Source organism: Bidens hawaiensis, unplaced genomic scaffold (assembly GCF_021521415.1).
Source record: "Bidens hawaiensis isolate Kalapana, Puna unplaced genomic scaffold, B.hawaiensis_p1.1 tig00002414_1, whole genome shotgun sequence".
Taxonomy (NCBI): Eukaryota; Viridiplantae; Streptophyta; class Magnoliopsida; order Asterales; family Asteraceae; genus Bidens; species Bidens hawaiensis.
This window is the reverse complement of record NW_027491131.1, coordinates 1146294-1171195: the sequence shown is the minus strand read 5'-3', so window position 1 is coordinate 1171195 and position 24902 is coordinate 1146294. Positions and strand designations below refer to the sequence as shown.

Genomic DNA, 24902 nt, shown 5'->3' with positions numbered 1-24902 from the left:
TGATGGATTTATGTTACAATATTGTTTCACACTTGTTGGGTCTTGAAAACATCCTATTTTTATTTTTATTATTATTTATTTATTTATTTTTATTTTTTTGTTGTTTTGTGTTTTTGTCTTGATCCATTTTGCATGAAAACTCTTGTGTCTCACACCCATATTTGACCACCAACATTACCCTATATATACACCACCTTTCCTCTTCACTTTCCCTTGCTACAACTCTAAAAAAAACACAAACTCTCTCAAACATCAAAGATTCAAGGTTATCTTCTTAAGTGTTCTTGAAGGTTTTTAGTCTTTCATCTTAATTAGTTTATGTAGCCTTATTAATACTTGTTTATGGTTGTGCAACAAATATATAATATACACCCCTTGTTTACCTTTGGTAGTTACTTCTCCGATTCCGGTCGGTGAGGTTTCGGACCTCATAAGGCAAGGCTTCATGGAGGACTTCATGTCCTTGATATATATACATCTATTTAACTTGTTCATACATATTAATCTTGCTTATTTTAGTTTGTTGGTCATGTTTACAAGTTCCATGGTTATGGGTTTTTAAGAGTCTATGCTTCGGTTTAACCGTAAATAGCTCTAAACCGTAAACCGAACTTTGTTACTAGTTTTGTTAAATAATTGTTTAAACATACTTATTGTTAGATCTAAGTTTCTACAATCATTTTTACAAATTCTATGGTTATGGGTTTGTAGAATCTTACCTCGATCTTAACCTGAAACACGATCCGAACCGAAAACCGAACTTTTGTTTAAAAACTTTATTGTTAACTTTTGGTATTTTTTATTTGTACATTATTATACAAGTTCTTTAGTGTTTGGACATGTGGAAACCATCAATGAACTTGTTGTGAGATGGAAACCGAACCAAACCGATTCTTACTCGCTTAAGACACACAAATGTGTTTTTTTAGCCATCAAGACTTGTATATTTCTTTAAAAATAGTTACAAATTGATTTTTAAATATTTTCTTAAGTACTTGGAAATGTTGGATCCAACTTGATCTCATAACAAAGTTTGGACCGACAAAACCGAACACTCGCTTAACGTGCGTTGTTAGTTCTAAAACAATGGAACTACATACTTGGTTAAGTCTGATTAAATTTTATTGAGTTATCTCATAACATTCAATATTTTGGAAAGTTGACTTTGGGTTTGACCAATTATCAAGACCCGAACCGACAACCCGGACACTCGATATAAAACACCCGTTTTAGTATCTTTATTCCAAAGGGATTTGCATTCTTGCATTTTATCCACCTTATTACTTAACATAGGTTGAGTAAATATTAAGGTTAGATACTTTAACCCGGTTTCGAGCAAACTTACATTTTTAAAGGGTTATTATTATAAATTCTTAAATAGTCACATTTTAAACCTTGAACTTTAATTATTTACATTTCTCAACATTTATTTTGTTTAAAGACCTTCAAGACAACCTTTCTAAATTCAAGACTTCTTTTCTTTTTAGGCATTGTGCGTTAAATTCGTCGTTCCGACAAATCTCCAAATTATCATCTTTCAAGTTTACTACTTGAAGGTGAGTACTTCATACCCCATTTTCCATCTTTTATTTTGGGGGTGATATTTCATACTTATTCAACAAAATGCTTTATATGTGAATCTTAAACCACAAACGTAGTTGTATACTTTACCTAAATAATTACTCGATTTGGTGTTCTATGCTTACATGCCTATGTGTTTATCGCTTTTGTTTGGTGGAACTATAAAATCCTAGACTATATGGCATCCCCTTATAGCAAGGTGTCGTTAACGTAATGCAATTAACGATAACTAGAAAATCCTAGACTATTTGGCATCCCCTTATAGCTAGGTGTCGCTAATGTGTTTAGCGATATCTATTTATCCAAATTACCACTTTTATTTATCGTTTCGTATGCAAGTTTTGTGGCTATCTTTATTATATACTAATATGATTAAACTTATGAATTGCTCACCAACCTTTGTGTTGACAAACTTTATTTTATGAAATGTTGCAGGTTTGCATCTTGGTTGATTTATGATTGTGAAGAAAACGACATCAAAGACCTTAGGATATTTGTAAAAATGAACAATATCAAATTTGTCATATTTTGTGATATCTTGTTTATGGTTATTTTATGGATAATTGTTATGTGACATTTTCGATGTTGTGAAATGAAATGAGTTTATTAAATACTATCACTTTAATTAGTGTCATGTGCTTATGGATAATCGTTACACCTCGGTATGTTCCGCCGCCTTTGGTCGGGGTGTGACATATGTTTAGTCACATTTATTTGTTGCAATATGATTGACGTGATGTGAATATGAGAGTGAGAAGTAATGAAAACTTGAAGTGTGGCTGCTATCTATCCAGTTGGACCATACACAAAATAATAATAATAAAAAAAATTAAATAAATAATAAATAAAAACCTGCCATGAATGTTTGTTAGAAAGGTGATAAGTATATATTATTATTTTATTAATGTAAGATGTTATTATAACATCATAAAAATTAAGTTATACAAAAAAAAAATTATAGAAAGAAAAGTATAGTTACTCATCTGTAAATACTGATGGATTAACGACGGGTAGCCTAAATAAGAAATAGAGACTTCCACCAACATATTACATAAGTAGAGGTGTGTTCTGGAAATTTCTTCACAAGGGGCACAAAATAAACTAGGTAAAAAAATAGGTCGTACCAAAGAGAAAAAGATCGGCCAACCATTTAGAGGGCCCAGAACGAAATGAACTTTCAAGTATTTAATGTATCTTGTTTTTGTTTTTGAGCAATATTTGAAACTAACACGTAATCATAAACACGACACTCTGGCAGACGGATGATGGGCACCGGCCCACCCTTCCCAAGTCATAGATCTACCCCTATACATAGGGACGGCCACCAACGTGGGTGAGTCCGAATTTTATTGTTAGGCCAACTTTTTTGGCCATTTGTTAGGGAAAAAAAGTTTTATGACACATATAGTGGTTTGTTGCTAGTTTTATAGTATTAATAATATTCTCGCTTATATTTTTCAGACGTTTGTTGATGAAAATCTTTATTTTACGAAAAAGTTCCTATAAACGAGAACCAAACGTGTATTGTTATCGCATGAATATTCCTGATCTATTGGACTGTTGGTATAATATTCATACTTTTCAAATTTATATTTTACTAAACTATTTTGAAGCCTTGATGTAAAAAAAATTGGTATCAAATTATGTCAGCGAGTTTCTCACCTATAATGAGTTTTGTTATGATAATGAAACAGAGATGATCGAGTGAACAACGACCCATCAGTAATTCAAATAGATGAGCATTAAAAAAAATAATCAGTGTTTAGTTTCTTTTATGATTTTAGTGCATGCTTTAGGTTATTTATTTATTTTTATAGATATGGCCACCAGCCAACTTGCAATTGGCTTTTAATATATATATATATATATATATATATATATATATATATATATATAAAACTTAAACACTAGTTGAAATATATAATTTTTTTTTCTCCAAAAAATGGGAAAAGTTGTTTGGTCATGCAAAAAGATATTGATGTCACTTTAATTACTATAAAACTTTTATAACCGAAAATTATACATAAATAATTTTGCTTTATTTAAATCAGAGAGCAAATAACTAGTGGGATTCACCTACACGGTACAATATGGGCGTGACGACAATTTGATTGGTAACGGTTTGTTATAGTATGGAAAAATAAAGTTGTAATACAACCTAAAGGATATTACTGTTCAGTTTGTTGTGGCGGCTTGTTTTGCACATCGAACTGTAAATAAAAAAACTTGTGATGACCGAAAGGGTATAACCTTCGTAGATAATGAAGTTGCATTCAAAAAGAGCTTTCTTTAGTACTGTAAGCTATAACGAGTGTTGATACTGTATCAGTGTCGTGACGAACCAAACTAATTCCTACTGAACAATATCGATACCGATATGTGTATAATTGGAACTGTTAGCGGTACTCGTTTGTTTGGTTTTCGATCGATGTAAAAGTTGATACTCGTTTTAACATATGAACTTTATTTTTCGGGTTTTTCATTTAAGTTGCTATATGTCTATACCGAGTGTCGATACCGTATGTATACTGTAACGAACCGAACCAATATTCATCGTATTCTCATCGCAGCCCCTGAATAATTCTGAACAATTCTACTAGTCCAAATAAAAAGGAGATTCACATCAAATTATAATTACTGAAACCAAAAATATCAAATTGCAGAATTATAATTATAGTAAGTATAATGGAAAAGATAAATAAAACTTTCTGCATAGTCAAAACCCAAAAGATATATTAAATATCTATTTCATCAATTACCCCACCAAATGAAGAAAAAAGAAAAAAGTTCCACAATCCACATGTTATTTCTCCCTTCTTTTCTTCTTTGTATTGGAATCAGATGTGTACTACCAAGTTCACATAAATGGCATTACCTTTTTAACGTCGTTTTTATTTGGGAAAAATTCCCAAAATAATCTATTAATAGCGAAAGATTTCAAATATGTGCCATCAAAATCGGTTTTTTTAGATTTGTCACTTTTCTAACGCATCGCCGACGATGTGTTAGATAGTCCTGTCGACGAGTTAGCTAACATATAGTCAATTATGTGCTATGTCTCCAAACACATGGTCAAATATGTGTTAAGTGTTAATTTATGGATAACGATACGTTAATACTTAACTTGTGTTCGTTAACCGTTTTAGAAGAACTGAACCAATGCCCATAAAGCATCGGTGTCGATATAGGTATTACCGGAACCACCATTCGTTTTTATGGATTTTACAGGCGTGTCAAACTTTTTTCTCGGAATTCTAGCATAAAGCTTGTTGAAAACCGAATTCTATTCTATATATTGTATTTGCTTGTATCATATACTATACGAACACTGATCCGTACTTGTACCAAAACAAACAAAACCAATTATGGCACCATCAATTTCACTTCCGCAACGTGTGGCCTCCGCAAGACATCTTTTGTGTAATCAAATTATTGCAAATAAACTTTTTAATATTGTATACACAAGATACTTTCCCATTTCCAATGTAAGCACACTTTTAGTTGTTGCAACCTTATCTTTGCTTTTTTTTTTTTATTTGATTAGATCTAATACTATTTATAAACATTATTTTATTTTTATGCATACGTTGACGTGATGACTTAGGAGATATTTGGATTTTTTCATGGAAGCGGACAATATAGTGATGAGGCTAGGTCTTTTGATGATGATAAAAAGGTCAAAAGATATAACATTGACATATTATAGAAAAAATAGTCGTTTTTTTAAGGATGAACGGAAATCTGACTATTACTTGTCGCGGTATGTTTGTGGCGTTTGTATTTAGCATTGGATGATCTTATAATGAAATATTTGTCCAAATATGTTATTTTGCTTCTTTTAGTAAAACCCTAGCAATTTTCGTACATTTTACACGTTTTTTCTATGCTTTGATTCCACAAAATATTATGTTACAATTGTTCATATAGTTGTTAATTTACGTATTTTTTATATTTATATGTTACTGCATTTTTTAATTTTTTATGACAATATGTGTTCCGACCAGTGAACCGGTATATCAATAATGGGTATAAGTTTAAAAATATTTTTATTTTTTATTTTAAAAGTATTATTTATTTTCTTATCAAAATAATATAAAAGAATTGGTTTAAAGAACTTGAAAGGAGCTGCGCCACAAAAAATAGGGTTGTTGGGTGGCTCAGGGCAGGCTTTTGAGAAAAAATGAGATGAAAGTGTAGGAAAAGTAAAATTTTACGGTAGTCTAAGCATAATGCCCTTAGCATGAAATAACAATTAATTTTTTATTCATGTTATTATAGAAATTGCTCCAATCGCTCTCAACAATGAACTGGTAAGAAACATGGTATGCTTGAAATGTGATCATAAATGTGAAAGGCATTCACTAATAACTCGGTTACAACGATCAAACTCATAGTCGATTGATTGACCACAAGATGAACTTTGTTGGCATTGAATTAAAAAGATAACAATTTTTTTTAAATGTATATAAGGTCATTTTATTTTACGCGTTGATAGTTTGTCGAAGGGGGTAACATGTACGTTGAACACCACATAACATTAAATGGTCAATCCTAAAAGATAAAATTCAATAGGCTCGGATGAAGCAAGCTGTCTTGTCACATGACAAAGAAAGCACTCCATGTTCGAGTCGTTCATGAGACTTATTGCTGAAAACTCGGTATCCAGATTGCTCATTAACCTCACGTAATGTTTGTAAGTCAGATACCCATCTGCATATGAACCTACTTTTGTTCTCAAATGTTGCATCAAATTTGAAAATGTAAAATTTGTAGCAACTTTTTAACACGTTCTAATAAGTTGTCTCCTTCGTATTCGAGATTCCACCATTCTCTCTGGTGTGAAGTGTCATTTCTATCTCATGGTAAGATGATATCGGTGGCAATTCAGACTTTCTTTCATGCTATGATCTTCTAAGAAAAAAGTATTAAAAAATTAGAACTTCTTTAAAACCTTCAAATTCTATCTACACATATACTAGTAGTAGTGCCCACGCGTTGCGGCGGGGACACAACGGGAATGCAGTCGGTAGCAGGTAAGTAGCTTTGTGTGAATTAGTACATACATTTAGCCTTAATATTTTTAGCTTTGGATATGAACAGTAGCCTGTCCATACTAACATACATAAAATGATATACTATACATACCAACACACATACACATAATGCATTATTAAACACGGAATGTAAAACTCATTTCTATAATGTTTCCATAAGTGTGATTAGATAAAGCAAAACTTGAATTAGTACTTGAAAAAATGAAAGAATGCAGAGTCTATTATGAAATTTGAAAGTCCGATAGAAATGTTTCGTCAATGAGTGCTATTGTGCTATTTTCCAAATTTTTGGTCTTTCATTCATTATTTAGTACAAAACAAAGCAAATACAATCATCCCAAACTTTAAAAAATGCATTTTCTGTTAGTTACACGTCGAGAAATTAATAAGTTTTAACACCCTTTTCTGAATAGACGTGTTTTTACCAGAATTCTGAACCATAACCTGAACTTACACATATAACTGTTGCGCATGCCGTTGGCTTCACATTAGGGTGTGGCTGAACGTTTCACAAAAATAAGATAATTTAGAAATTATAAAAAACATTGACATGGTTTAAAAAAAGAGAGAATATATATAAAGTGCAAAAGCTAAGCAGGGCTGAAAATGTGACAATTTTGTGCTCCAATGTTGGGGCTTCTAATCAAATAAAAGCACATTTGTTACCTATCCACAACACCAATAAAGTTTTAACAGATAATTACAAATATTAAAAAATCAATGCCTAAAAGTTATAACATAAAAACAATATTTGATTACATGGTTAGAGTAATTTGGAAGAGAAAGAATATATGATTGCATATACTATTATCCTTTAGAAACCTTTTTTGTTCCATCTTCACCAAATGAGAGACCTACATCGTGCTTGCTCGGTCCTCCACCGGGATTAGGTTATGGATCACTCCATAGTATCTCACACATCAAACCTATAGCATATTAACATAACATAATGATATGATATTAGTACCACTAAATATAGCTTTCTAGACTAAAATACAAAATAAACCTAGAAAAACATACATACCTTTCATATGGGAGACTCATAAAACATATCAATTGCTCTAATATCAGAGCTCAAACCATTAGTGCTAAAAAGTCCACCATTAAAGAGAAATATCTTATTGCTTAAATCATGGGCTAATGGTAAATACAAATAAAACCTCTGCAAATATCCCATAGATTTTCTTCATGCTTTTGCTCAAGTATTTTCCACGATTAAGATTTAAAGCTGAAAAAGTCAAATAAGTCGATACAATTGCTTGAATGGAAAAATGTTATAGCAGATGGGAAACTTTTACCATAATGGTGACATAAACTTGTATGCAAAAAGTATGAAAATAGCCTCAGCCGAAAATGATCCTCGGTTAACAAAATCCCCATTAAATAAATAACTAAACAAAAAAAGATAAACCTGTCATGGTTGCAAATGTAATAGTTGTAATATCAAAACATCAACGATTTTGTTCAAATCAGTACACAGTCCCAGAACCACAAACTCCTGTTGTTACATTTAGATTTAAAAACAAGAAAAATCAATTTTCATTTAAATCCAATTATAATCAATTAATATCCCCTAAAAATAAATTCAATATATAATTTATGATGATTATAAACAAACGCAAACCTCCAGTTGCCAACACACCCTCTTGATTGACTGTCATTGTAATATTTATATTCTTCTGTTGAGAACTGCATGCATTTAAAATAAAAAAACCGTAGTTAGATATTTGCTTATTGGTTTGATTTTAAACCAAAATCAAATTGGTTATTCGGTTTTAAAAATCCAAATTCGATTCAAGCCAAATAACAATAATAATTATATTTAAGTTATGTCATTTGGCACAATCTAATATAACCAGTCTAATTAAAAAACAAGTAATGGTTAAAAGTAAACATATGCGTTGAATTGGATTATGTTTACTCTCTTAACTGATCAAATAAGTTCAAAGTAATTTGAATTGTTCATAAAAACCTTAAGACTATTTTTGTTTGTTTTTGTATTAGTATCTTAAGTCTTCAATAGCAGTTAGACAACTATTCACAACAAAAAATCCACTTTAACTTGAACTCATTACCCAATCCACCAACCCAGTGACCTGCCACCTGTAACAGAGAAGGTAACCGACCTTGCAGACCATAAGGCGGTATAATAGCTGCTATAAAGAAGGCAACTGCTCCGGTTGTTTTCATTATCCAAACTGATGTATTTCTTGCCTGCAAGTAACGGTTTAGCCTTAATTAAATGAAAACGCCAACATGTAAGAGTAGCTATATAAGAAACCATAAGAGTGTTATCTGGTCTAAACTGAAAAAAAATAACCAAACCGAATTTGAACCTAGTTTCCAATTCGGTTTGAAATTACCTGAACTCGGATTAGTTTCGGTTTTAACCGCGAAAATATTGCCTATGTGCAAGTCCATTCACCATTAACATAATATTGGAGTGACCATGAGCTGCTTTTTCTTCATAGTCCACTTTCTTCATAAGGCTAATAACTGAATCAATCATGGAGAACAATGATTTCTGCGAAAAAGAAAAAAAAAGAGAAAAGAAACAGCTTCAGAAGGCATCAAGGATTAAAGGGTGCTAAATAAAAAATATCCAAGTTTTAAAATTTGTTATTTAATGAATTGAAAAAACAAAGAGATACTTAACTGCTAGAGCTTGTAAAAACAACCTCTGAGCGGAGTTTGAGCTTTGAAAATAGAGCTTAAAACAACGCGAGCTCGAACCCTCGTAAGTCAACACGATAAATTGATTATAAAAAATTTGAAGGTGGAACACACTTACCCTATGAATTTTTCCAACATCCCATTCTAACCCAAACACGATTTGATCGTTTAAAGTCATTAATCTCTTACCCAAACCAAAATTTATAATTTTTTAAAATTGACCAAAACTCATTATTGCTTATAATCCATTTTGATCCGAACCAAAAGGGAGACCTTTTTTAAGTGACCCGAACTCATTTTGTTTATAAAAAAAAAGTGTTTACAAGTCAAGGAAACCAGTCAAACAGGCAGTAACTACAATATAAACAATAAAAGACAAATACGCCCCTGCACAAAACCGGTTACTTTTAATATTCTTTAGTATAATCTTCATATATAACCAAATACATATTATTTAGTTATTTAGTTAAAAGAAAATAGAAGTTTTTTGAGTGAAGTAAATTAAAGGCACCTTCATCATCGACATCTGATGGGTCTTCAATTGCCTCAACTGACGCTGCAACCATCCGATGTCTAGACGGCTCGGGCCTATGATTCAACTCTGAAAAAAATTTATTCTTTATGACAGACTGATCTCTAGGTGTTGATGGTGCAAGATGCCCTTTAACAGCTTGTAACTTCCAAGAATAATGATAATAAAATCAATTTGAAGACAATTAAATGAAATATGTAAATCACAACATACAAAAATCAAAAAAGAACTGCAAACCATGGAAGCATAAGTATGCTTTTGAGGCTATGCTACAAGTCCTTCAACAGAAGCCATATTGTCTTGCAGTGCATTTAAAAACTGTATTATGCAAATCCATCATCAATTTAATTAGTATTCATGGTGTTTCTGTTTGTAGTTAACACTATAAACATTATATAGAATAAAGGACATAAAATCCGCCAAAATACGTTAAAATGAAAAGAAACTAAAAAACTAAAAAGCTCATATCAAGTGTGGTGGTTTGTGAAATTTAGTTATGACTCACACCAATGCATCACAATATATGTTTCAAAAGGTGTGGCGGCGGCAATCCAGTGCGGTTTTGATGTCGGTTGTTTACCCTAAACATGCTGCTTAACTCACATTTTACTATTTTGTACATTGTGTTAGGCTATGATGAAGCTCCATTATTTGGAATGGCGACGCATGTTGCAACCGTAACGGAGATTTGAGCCTCAAAAGTTCTACAAAAAGACCCAGGGATTTAATTATTTATTGATTAGATGAGATGAGATGATATGGTTTTATTTTATTTTATTTTTTTGTTGGTGTTTGAAATCATTGTCTGTTGGAGAAAATAAAGCTCACCGAACCAGTAAGGTTGCTCGAATCGGTTGGACTTGAGGAAGAACGATAGATTGCAACCAATTAAACTCAAGGTTAGTATTAACCGATAATATCTCTTGATATTATTGGTATATATATTTTTTAATTGATTCTCTCTTTGACTTGTATTATATATTGTATTGTATCTTGTGAAATAATAGAAAAAACATTAGATCTTTACAGTTAGTACTCAACATCTTTTTTGGGTGTGTAATCTACTAATCTGCAACAACAAGTTTAGTTTCTCATTTTTGTCTAAGTTAGCTAACAAAAATTGAACATACTCTGTGAAAAACGGGAAGAGATGATGGCTGCTTCAAAGAAATGGAATTGTATAGATATTTAAATTATTTATTAATTAAAATTGTTTTAAACATTGTTACTGTCATATATATTTACATAAATGCTGCCATTTTAATTCTGTTTTTATTGTTAAATTGTTATTGTTATTGTTATTGGGTATTGGGTTTGGGTTAGGGTTAGGGTTAGTTTAGTTTCACACTCATGTTTATTCTTGAATTTTATTTGTGCCTATTTGAAGCAGCTGCTGTTGTCGTTTAGGTTTACATATGACAGCTCAAGATTTGTCAGAGGACTCTTTTCATAAAAGATGAAGAGGTGTTGAATATACCAACAAAAGCACCCGAGACATTGTTGTTGATAAATCTCAAGCTGTGTAAACAAAAAGGTCATTTGCTTATCTTATGCCATCAATTTTTAATATGTATTTTTCTATCAAACCACAATAAAAAAAGAATCACCTACAACCCATATATTAAAATACTAAAATTTAGTTGTTCAATAATGCTTCTACTTTTTGATTTTATGTGTCTATTGCTTCTTTAATTCAATATCCACCTGTTTTTGTTTTGATATAACAAGTGTTTTTTTCCTACTAATTTTGTGCATTTTCATTTTGTAGGCTTTTAAGAGTTTAAAGGCTTTGTAGTGGCATCAACGCTGAATTGCTTATGTTTGGAAGTGTAGCTAATGGTTTTTGCGTATTCTGTATTTTAAATGGTTATACAAATTGTTCTTATGGTTTCTTTGTATATTGCTTCTTTTAATTTATGTTTTGACTAGCGTTAACATTTTCAAACGTTTATAAGTTTGTTTCCTTTGTAATGTTTGCCTAGCCGAGTAGTTTAGTCATTTAGAGCATTACTTAGACACCAAATAGTTTTGTTTTTAAAAACTTTACGCCACCCACCGCGTTAAATACTAGTTGTAAGTTAAATAAGCAAAGTCACTTAATGGTTTCAAAGTGACACAAGTGGGAATCAAGCTTGAGACTTCATTAGAAAACTGAAAACTAGAGCCTCCTATCACTAGATCACAAGTGGGGTATAAGTTCAAGTTTAAATATAGTTTTATTTTTAAAGTTATTATTTAATTTTATTAAAAATAAAATAAAAGAACGATTTGGGGTAGATGAAAAAGGTGATATAAGGAAAAATAGGGTTGTTGGATAGCTTAGGGTAGGCGATCGGAAAAAAAAAGGAGATGATTGTAAAGGAATTGTAAGTTTTATGATACTCGAGAGTACTATAAGAGCGTTCTCATCCAGTCCTTTATTTTGTGTGAGGGATGATTTTATAATTTAGAGAGTGATTTAGGGTGTTGCGAGTGAAAAGTTTTTATATTTTAGAAAAAGTCGTGATTTTTTTGTATATTTGAAAAGTTACTGTTCATCCTCTATAATTTTTTAATATATTTTGAAAGTGGTTGTGAGTGAAGGAAAGAAAAAAGGTAATAATAAAAGGTATAAAAAGTATTATTTAATTGAAATGGAGAGAGAAAATGTAATGAGTTTTGGTGTAGTTTTTTTTTTTTTTTTGAACGGCGGATATTATATAAAGCGCCGACTAGCAAGAAATTAGCCGGGCAAAAAACAAGGAAAATTACATGAATAAAAGAGGGTTCTTCAACCACTCTATCCAGTTAATGTAGTTTTTGATTTATAGATAGAGGGTGAGATGAGAATGCTCTAAAACCCCTAGTGCCTTTTGCATGAAATAAGCGTTAACTTTTGTATTCGTATTATTACTGAAATTGCTCCGATTCGCTCTCAACAATGAACCGGTACGACACTCGTTCGATAATCAACAGTAAAACGTAAGGATTAATATTTTTTATTAATATGAAAAATAGATAATAATCTATAAATAAATTTATGATGTTTTGGCTTTATGTATTGTTTTCTAATCGTGCGGCGTCGGCGCATAAAAAACATTCAACGGCCCACAAAATATATAAAAAAACCAACGATTTATATGCTTATGTTTTTATAAATAAAAGTTGCATTAAATTATAAGTTGATAAGTACGGATACGTATAAAACTCTTTATTTTTTTTTTCGAATAATAACTATAAATAAATTGTTTTGTTATGCAAATACTATATTATATATTACTTGCAAACCAATCTTATATAAAATAATCTCTAAAAGAAAAAAAAAAGAAAAAGAAAACTCATGTACAAATGATATGATTTTGGTACCATGTGAAAGTTTTATACGTTTCATATTAATAAAAATATCAATATATTCGTGTTACTATTGATTATCAAACGAGTGTCGTACCAATTCATTGTTGAGAGCGATTGAAGCAGTTTCAGTAATAACATGAATCCAAAAGTTAAACTTTTATTTCATGCTAAAGGCACTAGGAAGAGGCGTGTGCAGTCATTTTATTTTGTAAAAGTCTCTTACGAAGGATCTAGGAAGAGGCGTGTGTTTTTTTAGGGTAAAAGTATATATGTGTTTGCTAAGTTACAAGTAGGTGCATATAAACCATGGTTGTGGTTTGTAGCACCATTATAATTGTATAGTTCTATTTGGACAATTTAGGCAAATCGTTATTTATTTAGATGCAGTCTTGTTACGTTTGTGATAATTTTGATGCACCATTATAATCAACCACAATTTTTTTCTGAGTGAATGTTATTTTCTAAAAATATAAAGTGAAATAATACCTATATTTGAAGAGCCTATTTTTTTTTTGGGTATAACTTAAAAAACTAATAAGTATTTATATGAAACTAGGTGTAAACCCCATGCGGCAATGCAACGCTGCGAATTCAGTTAACCTATCTTCTCCACACTAAATCAACACTTGATAGATTATCCAATCCCAAATCCCCTCGTGAATTCGGTCGGTAACAGTGACTTAGAAATGGCAACGACACTGAATCAAAAAATAAATTTGTGAACTTCCAAAATAGCATTGATACACATACAACTTATAATAAAAGCGAGACAAACTGGATTGGTATCAGTTGAATTCGTTATGTTATTGGCACAAAACCAAAAAAATAAATTAGTAAACATTCATAAAGCTCGTATAGTTTGTATTGCAATATGTTTAAAATGACGTTTATCCGATCGGTAATACCCGAACGTTGCGCCGGCGAATTGCCGCGAATCGAACAATACCGGTTACGTTCATTACGGTATCAAACCTAAAATTCGCCAATGCCCAAACAAATTAACATTTTTAGAATGAAAAAAGAAACAAATAAATACGCAGCGAAAATCGCCAATTTAAAAAATATAACAAAACAAATCACATGGCGCAATTGCAAACTGGCATGCATTCGGTCTGTATCAAGTTATGGCACCGTAAATTATCAAATTAAAATTCGTCAATGTCCAAACACAACACGTTAACTTATTTTAAAAAAGATAGTGAAGACAAAACCCGCGTTTAATTATTGTGACTCGACGTGAATGCGATCGGTATTGACGATATTGGCACCTAATCATAAAAGACACCTTCAATAAAAAAGTAAAATTTTTAAAAAAAAAGAAAGAAAAAAAGCCTAGCTATATAAACAAAAAAAAGGATATAATTCTTTTCATAGCTGCCTAGAATCGATACCGAGAAGATACCCACATTCAATTCAAACCATAAGCACACCCATAGAACAACCACCCAGCAACAAGTAACTTTATGCCTTCACAGTTATCTATTATATATCAAAAAACAAAATAATCAGAAATCAAGTTTGTAATGACAAGTTTCTCTTTTACTATATATGGATAATTATATGAGTTTTTACTAATTGATACAAAGGAATTTCAATAAGAAAGAAAAGACCGATGCAAGAAACAAATTTTATTAAGCAACAAGCGGCGCAGCTTGTTGCCCGTTTGCCTTCTGTTTCGATGTAATCCAATAAACAATTTATAATATTAACAATATGTTTATATTTATATATTAATTAAACATAAAAACATATGAAATAACAAAGTTATATTATGCGTTTAATAAAACAAAAGAGGTTGATAACTACAAGACTAAAATATTATGCGTTTATTTTAATATTGTGGTCATTCTATAATTATTTTTTCTTTTATAGAAATAACAAAGTTATACCGTACAAGCTGGTATGAAACCTAGCTGTATTTTCCTTGTAAAAATTGAAGGCCAAAGAAAGCCTGCAAATTATATTATTTTAGTATCTAATTTCCAGCTAGCACTTTCATCCTTTTTTTGGTGTTTCACCCACTACTCTGGTTGGATTAAGCTTATTGGTTTTCAATTATCTCTTCATAATTTACATCTTAACCGTCTTATCGCATCACTAAAGTGAAAATGACCGCTACTCGAGTTAGATAGTGTGTTAGACTGGTTGTCATATTTTATGACTTGTATTTGACTCTATTTGATTAAATTTTACATTTCTCGTTCTTGTGGTATAACAGTAAAAACTGTAAATATAATATTTCTAGGATCGAGTGGCTTAAGAACTCTCTATTGTATTTGTAATGTTCTGTGCTTTTTTGTTCTAACTACTTGCTAGGACAGTTTTTTTATTTATAAAATACCACCTTTCAAAAAAAATCACAATAAGGCTTTAACGGGCGGGTAAAGGGGGCTTTAATGTGGCAACGAAGCTTTAAAGGGAATTGCTTGTTATTACTTGTTAAGTCGCACCATCTATATGACAATAACGTGACGCTTTACTTACGCTTTAAAGTCCATCCAAATCAATCGGTTTAACAATATAAACAACCATTGACAAATACAATTATTCATATCATATTGATATCATAGTATAGTACAAAGTACAATATTTATCCTTCAATGCAGGACATGAAACAATAATCAAATATTGAACAATTGATTTTCAAAACAACAAAAACCCTAACAACATATCAAACTTCATCTCATCTTCATCACTATCCAACAACATATAAGAAACAATACATGAAGAAATGAATAGATTCAAATACTAGAAGAAATTAAGATTGTAATTAGGACAATAAATCACATGGTATTCATATTCAGTGAGATGATACCTTAAGAATGAGTGATTTATTGAACCATGCCTTCCAACTGCCAAAGCTCTTCCTTGGTATTTCCACTGTCACTGGTCGTTCGTAGTTGCCTCCACCCGCCTCCTTCTCCGGTTTCTTGCATAACATGAAGTTCCTCACACCGAATGATCCGATCTGTTCCCATGGTTTCAAAGCTGTAACAAAATTAATTCGTCAACATTCTAATTTGACGCAAGTCAAAACATTCTAAGTCGATTAGACTCGGCTCGAATGAAATCAAATCCATAAACATTCTAACTCGATTAAAATTAAGCTCATCAACATTCTAATTCAATTCATCCGATTCAAATCAAAATCATCAACATTATAAGTATAATTTGATTCATTCCGATTCAAATCAAAACCATTTTTATTATTATAATTCGACTCAAATTATAGTCATCAATTTTCTAATTCGATCGAAATTAAATTCATCAACATTTTAATTCGATCCAATCTGATTAGATTCAATTCAATTCAAATCAAAATCAATAATAGAGGTGCACAAAATACCCAAGTCCGGTGCCGACCGGTGCAACCGGCCAAGAACTGGTTCCACCTTTACCTGGTCAAAACCCGACCGACCCAAAACCCAAAAAAACCCGGTCAAATACCCGACTATACCCGGAACCGGTTCCTACCTGACCCGACTGATGTCCCCGTCCCGGAATTGGTTCCAATCCGTACCCGACCCGCGAGTACGACTTGGTATTGGGTTTCTTCTCGGACCCGCCGGAACCGGTTCCACCTTTACCTAGTCAAAAGCCAACCCGACCCGGACTCGTTGGAACCGGTTCCACATTTACCTGATTAAAACCCGGACCCAAACAAAAAAAAACGGTCAAATACCCGACTATACCCGGAACCGGTTCCTAACCGACCCAGTTTTAACTTTTGTTGACCATACCCCGAATTGGTTCCTACCAATTAAATTTATATTCGAATTAAATCAAACTTAACTTTCGAACACTATACAAGCTAATTAGATTCAATTCAATTAAAATCAGATTCATCAACATTATAATTCGATCGATTCCATCGAATTAGATTCAATTCAATTCAAATCATCAATCCAATTCGATTTAATTCAAATCAAATGCATCAGCATTCTAATTCGATTCAATTCAATTCGCAACAACAACGAACAATTACAATAACCGAAAAACAAGATCATCGAAACCTAACCTTCGGTACCGACGAGAGGACAACACAAAACAAAGTCATTTGAATTTGATCCAAGCACCGGAAGCCTTCCTTCTCTAGCATACGATTTAAGCGCGGTATCAATCACATTCGCCACCAACTCCTCCTCATTCACAACAAACCTTAACGGTCCAGCGCTCCCAACAACCGTTACACTAATCAAAAGCCGGTTTCCAGCCACCTTTGCTGCGTGACTCTTCTTATGCTTCATTAACAACATCTTCTTATTCGAATAAACAATGAAACAATCTAACAAAACAAAACGAATCAAATGTTGTCGAAATTGTTAAGGAAAACAACAAAACAAATCAAACGTGTTCGAATTGTTAACGAAAACAACGAAATGTTGTCGAAATTAATAACCACAAGCCACAAAAGGAATGAAACAGCAACACAAGTAAAGGGTTGTCAAAATTGTTAACAAAAACAACAAAACGAATCAAACGCTTTCGAAGTGTTAACGAAAACAACGAAAAGTTGTGTAAATTAATAAACAAAGCCACAAAACAAATGAAAGAGGCAACAACAACACAACACAAAAAAAGGTGGTGGAAAAAGTTTTCAAGGATCAACGCCAATGCAACGGAAGTACCAGCCGTCTTCCTTGCAAGAGCGGAAGGCGAAAGCGGAGGAAGGCGAAGTATCCACCATTCACAAAAGGAAGAACAAAGGAAAGCCGGAGGTGAAGATGGGTTAGGGGGCTTGTCCTTTGTTGTGTTGATGGATTTGGTTTGAGCATTTGAGTTTATATAATGAGGGGGGGAAAGATAAGGGTGGCAAGTTGGTGTTTTGTTATTTTCAAAGGGGTACGGTTTTCAAAGTTGTGTCTAAATATAAATTTAATAATACGCCGTTCAGAAAAATAGAAAAAAAAAATAGAAAAACAAAAAAGAAATCAGAGATACCTAATTAGGCTCTGGGTTGTCACTTCTACCCGAAACCTAAAATTTAATTTGAAAAAGCCCGTACCTGAACCCGAACTAACCCAACCTGAAAAACATGAACCTGAGAAAGACTAACCCGGACCGAAGTAATTCGGGTTGGTTCTTGGGTTTGATTTATAAGTTTCGGGTCAACCCGAATAAACTTGTAGTTTTGAAATTAAATATATTTTTAGGTATAATTGGTCAAGTCTTAGCCACTAAAGCTATCCTAATCGACTGTTGTCATTCCAAGTATTATCTATCGATTGTTTATTGTTAATTTATGTTTTTCGTTTATTACTAATAGCAAGCGTAATCGAAAAACCAAATCACGCATGATTGAAGACGATTATGGTTCGAGTTTGTTTTACTCTTCTTTTGAATTGTTTTATCAAGTTATTTTGGTTTATTATTTGATTATTTGCGTTACGAAAGAAAAGAATATGTTGTTTCGGTTTTAGTATAGTGTTTAATTTTTTTTAAGATACTCGAAACTTGATTAACCCAACCCGAAAAAACCCGTGAGAGATTTGTGTTGGGTTTTGGGTTAAAATTTAAAACTTTCAAACCTGAAGAGCCCCACCTGAAAAACGAACATGAAGAGCACGCCTAATAGGTTCCATTTTTTTGCAAATGATCTTAATTCTTAGGTCTTTGGCCCGTTGAGTTAGATTGATGTACCTTCATGAGAGAAAAGAGTTTATTGCCAATCTTAAAGTCAGGTGGTCCTGGTTAAAACAACATACTGGTCGGGGTTGATTGAGGCTTCCTTATAACACACAACCCGGCCCCGCCCGGCAGGGGGTGGGGGGGGGGGGATCACACTATTCGAAAGTTGGTGTTAAAAAAATAGGTTCATTTTATTTGGTGAATATTAATGTTATATTAATAATAGACTGCTTCTTGTTTTTAAATTAGTAATAGTAGGTGTTTATTGCCCCCAGCTGTTGGGTTTGGTGATAAAAGGTTTTGATGTTAGCTAGCAAAGGCTGAGGTTCGAACATCACAAGAAGAGAAAAATAAAGATTAAAAAAATTGGCTATTAAAAAAAAAAGAGCAATGTTTATTTTGGTATAGGTAATATATCTTGTAAACAAATGCCATGAGATCCTCCGTTGTGTTTTAATCGATAATACTAATTAAACTTGTTTGGATGAGTATAAAATATAAACTCATACATACGGTATTCAACAAGAGATAATAGAAGACAAGGACTATACAACTTCAAGTGACATATTAAGTAGATGCTTCAACATCTTCTTTATGTTGTTTGATTAATTAATATAAATAAAATTATACAAATTTTCAATTTTCAATTTATAAAATATAAACACATCTGTAGACGAAGAGGTAGACAAAACTTCTGCAGTCTGCAAGAAGAAGCCTGTTTGATTTTTTAACATCTGTAGATTGCTAAAAAAACTGATAGTGGTGTACGAACTGTGGTAGTGGGTGGTTGTGGTAGAAGGCGGTGGTGGGTGGTAGACAGTGGTGGTGGTGGACGATGGTGGTAGACAGTGGTGGTGATGGTGTCCGGTGGGTGGATGGTGGTGGTGGCGGACGGTGGGTGGGTGGGTGGTGGATGGTGTGGTGGTGGTAGATAGTGGGTGTTAGTAGGTTGGTGTTTTAACCCTCCGCAGATCTTAGAAGATCTCAGAAGTGGATGTGTCAAGTTCGCATCAAGAAGAGCTTGCACATACGTTTTTTAAGAAAACGTCTTTAAGAAATCAAACAAACTCCAGACAACACTGTCTGCACGTGGTCTACGTGACGCAAACAAAAGAGTCTGCATAGAACTTTTTTAAGAAAAAAAAAAACCCATCTATGATTACTCCATATAATGTAATTTCCGCAAAACATGGGGTTGTTCTTTTAATAAAAAATTAAAAACTATAGTGGTCAAATTTCAAAGACACAAACCCAACTTGCTTTTTAATACAAACCCAACAATCAATAAAGTTCGCTCAAGAATCTTCAATGAATATACCTTTTTCTTGTTCCTACAAACTATTTAATTAAATGTTTTCTAGACTGTTGTCGGATGCAACATGCTTGTTTTTAGGAGTCGATATATGTCTGGTTTCTAGAAACTTTGGTCACTTGTAGTACATTAGATTTTTATGGCTTGTGGTTGCTTTACATATTTTGTTTCGGTGGCTCATTTCACTTTTTAAAGTCAATAAAACCAGATAAAGTGCATTGAAAAGGTTTAATGCAATTCATTTTTCGTTTTACCTTTCTTTAGGCGGCTTCGGCTTCTATTTCACTATAAGAATAGAATAACATGGTGAAAATGATAGGAGCATGAGAAAGATGATATAGCGAAGTTGAGAGTAATGATTTAATGTATAAACTGGCAATTAAACACGTGTTTAACACACGATTAAATCTTTCGAATGAAAAGGTACACCGTGTATTTTTTATTTTTAAATAATTGAAGTTGTTAGCCTAGACTCCATTTTTCTCCTTATAGGTACATGAAACATGCAATTATGCTATAGACATAAGATATAAAGCAGCTAAATGAGTTGTATTCAGGCTTAATCCTTGTGTTAAGCGTATTGTCTCAAACATGTTTAACACAATAAGACATGTTTCACCAGCCCAATTAGGGGTGGATGGAGAACTATGAAATAGAAGTTTAAATGGTATCAACTTTTTAATAACTTTTGAACTTAAAAGGGTTAACTGTTTTATTAAACATGTCATGTTTGGTTGGCGTGTGTATTAAACATGTCATTTTTAAATTGACCTGTTTAAGAAACAAGTTATATTTACCAACCCAAAAACATGACTATTTTCATTTCGTGCTCATGTCGTTTTTCAAGCCTTGTTAGGAATCGTCGAGGTGCATACAACTAATACAACCGCTTAGCTACAATAACTGATAACCGATCCTAAAAATCAAGCCTTGTGACAATACTTAACGAGAAAACACGATTTGATCAAACTATTTTTTGAATCAAGATTGAATAAAATTATAAAAGGTCATACAAAAATTGTTGAAACTTGAAAGTGCATCGAGCCTATAAATGATCTTGGCTCATTCCAAAGTCAAATAGAAAGACATTCGTTATTCGTCCATGTGATTATATTTGTTTACTATAAATTCTTACAAAACCAGATCATAATATATTCTCCATACCAAATATAAAACAAAAATGTATAAAATTTAGGGTGGATCAATTGAGTGGTGTCGGTCGGAAAAACTCGGGCGTTGGGAAGATCCGAGTATTGCCGATTCTGGAAGTTGAGACGGTGAGTCTACGCAAATTTGGCTGATTTCCATCATATTGGTTACGGTACCGAACTTAAAACAAAATGCAACGAGTCTACGTGAATTTGTTCGGTTTGCGTCATATTTGTCATGGTACTGGAACTAACACAGGAAAAAAAAAACAAAATTCAACGATTAATACGGTGCCGCCAAGTGACTCAATCGAAACTAAACGGCACCAAAACTTGTAATTGTATTATATAATAAATTCTTACAAAACTAAATCATAATATATTCTTCATACCCAATATAATTAATCATATTTATTTTTTATAATATATACATGAGAAATCTAGACCTAGTTTGATGATAGTCTCATTATCTAAGACTTTCTTGTTCTATAACATATTTGGTCTCTTATCACCTATTTGTTTAACAATGAACCCCCAATGCGAGCTTACAAGATTTACTAAGAATCACCCATTTGTTTAACAGTGAATAACCAATGTGAGCTTACAAGACGAGTATTTATCTATTGTAAGGTAAGTCAAAATCTTAATGAATGATAGAAAATAAGCTACAAATGATTAACTTATTCTTTAAATAAATATAAAACTTATATTATTTCAAGTCAATTACTTGACTAACATACTACAAATACAAATCAGACTCCCACAAAAGAGTAACCCTTCGAGATAACATTAATCACTAGTGTTTGTTCAAAGCCGCAATGTCCCTCCAATGAAGAGATGTAATAATGGTGTCCGGGTTTGGTCAAGTTGAAGGTGGCAGGACTTGTTATTATGGTATCTCCAGGATTTTTTCTGTGGCATCTATCATATTCATCTTTAGACATTTTTGTGACATCATCGGCAATAAAGTTAAAGACCAAACTATCACCGACAATAAAGATCCTATTTGATGCCCACTTAGTGTAGAAATTAGGGTATGTTGGAATTCCCCAGCCAAAGGCACCACCCACCGTATGCTTCATTGCTGAGCCACATAATGCCATGGATGCAACCACTGCCATAAAAACAACCATATTAGAGTTGAAAGCAACCATATTTTTTTTTTATATCTTTGTAGTATTTTAGTGTTGAGGAAACTTGAAGTTAAATAGATGTGGCTTCGATATTAGAATTTAATTAGGTGCTAGAATGCCATACTTATAAAATTCATTACTATGGCATGGAAAGTTGTTAATAAAATAAAGCATTAATTAGTTAGAAATCATGATGATTTTCTTTTCTAAAATACATCTAAAATTTTTAATCCTTTTGAAAATTAATATTAGTTATTAGTTTTTTCCTTTGAAACAATTATTTGTAATACTAAGCTTCTCGTATAACTAAATCGTGGAAATTTTTTTCTTTTCTTTTTTTTTAATACAAAATAAAACATTTAATAAAACTAAAACTCGAAACAATTTTTTTTCTAGAAATACCCCCCATTTCCATCTATTTTTACTGAATACCAATCTCTAAAGTTTTACATTTATTTTTTCCGTTTTGCTATCTTTTGTTATCATTATTATTTTAAAAGATTTTTTTTTTCTATTTTCGTTTTTTTTCTTGTTAACTTTTTTTCTTATTGTAAAAAAAATATTCCTTCAGTAAGTTTTTAGTTTTTGTAGAGTGTGTTTCTTAAACATATATTTTAGAGATAGTTTACATTTTTAGAAAGAACATTAAACATAATTTTTTTTAAAAAAATTGTTTTTTAATAAATAAAAATAGTTAAATAAACACAACTTTATTAACAAGTTTTTTTTTTCTCAAATGTCATTAATCTCATACGCTGGAAACTAAAAAAAATTCATATTGTTTTTGACATTTTTTTTGGCATAGACATTAGAGAAAAATATACAAATAAATTAATTAATTATTGTTTTTATATAGATGTTATAGTAGTATATTCTAAATACAGTTTGTAATAAATGATAATGATAATTAGAGAAACGTATAATGATAATTAGAGAAACGATACTAAAACGACTTTTAAGTTTTGTTGAGAAAGCATTTGAAGTTTTTTAAAGACTAAAAAACTTATAGTTTAAAATAACATTTTTTTAAAAAAAAAAATAAAGTGTTTTTAAACATTTTTCTACAAAGAAACCGTTTTGGAAATTTTCAAATGATGAAATACTAACAATGTCATCCACGCGTTGTGCCGGGCATATTGTGTTTGGTTACTAACATCATTTTTGTTTGTTGTTACTTAAGTATTTCATTCAAATCAAGGATCATGTTTATATGCTGTAATGTTATATCTTATATGTTACATACAATAATTCTATTATATACGTTTGAATCTACCTAAACTATTAAAGTAAGATGATTTTTTCACATGACATCATTTTAGGGTCTTCACATAGAATGCCACATAGATGTCATGCGAACAATTTTCTATTTTATCATCTCTTCTTCTAAACACAATATGGGACATAGACCCGTTTGCTTATAACCCATGGCCTGGTTTTCATGCTAGAATAATGACCTGATTTCTCCTCAAATACATCCATTTTCATATGGTATTAAAACTTCGTAAAATTTATAAAAATAAATTATTGTGTGATACTAATTTCGAACCCAAGACCTCATGTTTCAAACTAAAGGTATCAACTCCACTTAAGTGGTAATTGTGTTGGATTTCTTGATTTATAGATTATACATTGTTAATTCCTTTATAATTAATACTAGAAAAGATTAAACATGTAAGTCAGAATCCAATGCTGCATTCAAAAAAGTTTTTATTAGAAATTTATGAATTATAAAATTTTGTTCATCAATGTTTATATCTTGTGAATTCATAAAATATATTATCATGCATATTATTAAATTAACTTTTTTTGTTGTTTTTAAAGCCCCGTATATCATACGGACTCTATCCTAATATATAATTATAACAATTCAAGAGATTAATACTAAATTGGGAAAATTACCCAAACTAACCCTTTTTTTAGAGAGAGAAATTAAAAATAACCAAACTTTTATTTAAAATCCGAAAATAGCCCTCCAAATCTTGTCTAGGGCGACAAGTTGGAAATTGATCCGACGAGATTCAAAATAATTCGAATCTCGTCAGCTGCGTCCAAATTTGAATCAATATGTTTGTGAACTATACTGATTCTAAGACACAAACTCAACTTGCTTTTTAATAGAATTCGTGGTACCATGTTCTCATACGTCAATAATAGGGATGAGTGTTTTTGGTATGGGTATTGATTGGTACCGGTATCGATTGGTACCTTCGGTACCAAATTTTGATTTTTCAGTATCGGTACGGTTCGGTACGGTACCGTAACGGTACCGAACCGAACATTTCGATACCGGTACCAACTATTTCCGAATTTCGGGATTGGGATTTTCAGGATCGGTACCGGTCGATACCGGTACCATTCCGAGCTCATCCCCACGTCAGCATCAATAAAGTAGGCTCACGAACTTCAAAGAGTATACTTTTTTCTTGTTCCTACAAACTATTTAATAAATATTTTCTAGATTGTTGCTGGATTTTCCTTTTTATGTAAGATTCATGCAACATCAACATG

At 31.9% G+C, this 24902-nt stretch overlaps 1 protein-coding gene across 1 annotated transcript; it reads right to left on the bottom strand.

The window, feature by feature from the left end:
* Positions 1 to 8104: 8104 nt before the first annotated feature.
* Positions 8105 to 17429, bottom strand: LOC143619139 (uncharacterized). Its single transcript, XM_077091145.1, has 7 exons — positions 17192 to 17429; positions 15989 to 16161; positions 9084 to 9159; positions 8999 to 9040; positions 8732 to 8903; positions 8260 to 8324; positions 8105 to 8133 (listed from the first exon to the last, which is right to left on the bottom strand). Exons 1-7 carry the CDS (start codon positions 17427 to 17429, stop codon positions 8105 to 8107), a joined length of 795 nt encoding a protein of 264 aa, XP_076947260.1.
* Between the last annotated feature and the right edge of the window lie 7473 nt (positions 17430 to 24902).

Bases quoted from the DNA above. Each gene is read 5' to 3' on its own strand.
- LOC143619139 (XM_077091145.1), bottom strand. From the start codon at position 17,429: ATGTTGTTAATGAAGCATAAGAAGAGTCACGCAGCAAAGGTGGCTGGA. The intron at 16,162-17,191 runs GTTAGGTTTCGA...ATTTTGTTACAG, and splicing joins TCCTCTCGTCGGTACCGAAG to CTTTGAAACCATGGGAACAG. The intron at 8,904-8,998 runs GTAATTTCAAAC...TTTCTTATATAG, and splicing joins CGAAACTAATCCGAGTTCAG to CTACTCTTACATGTTGGCGT.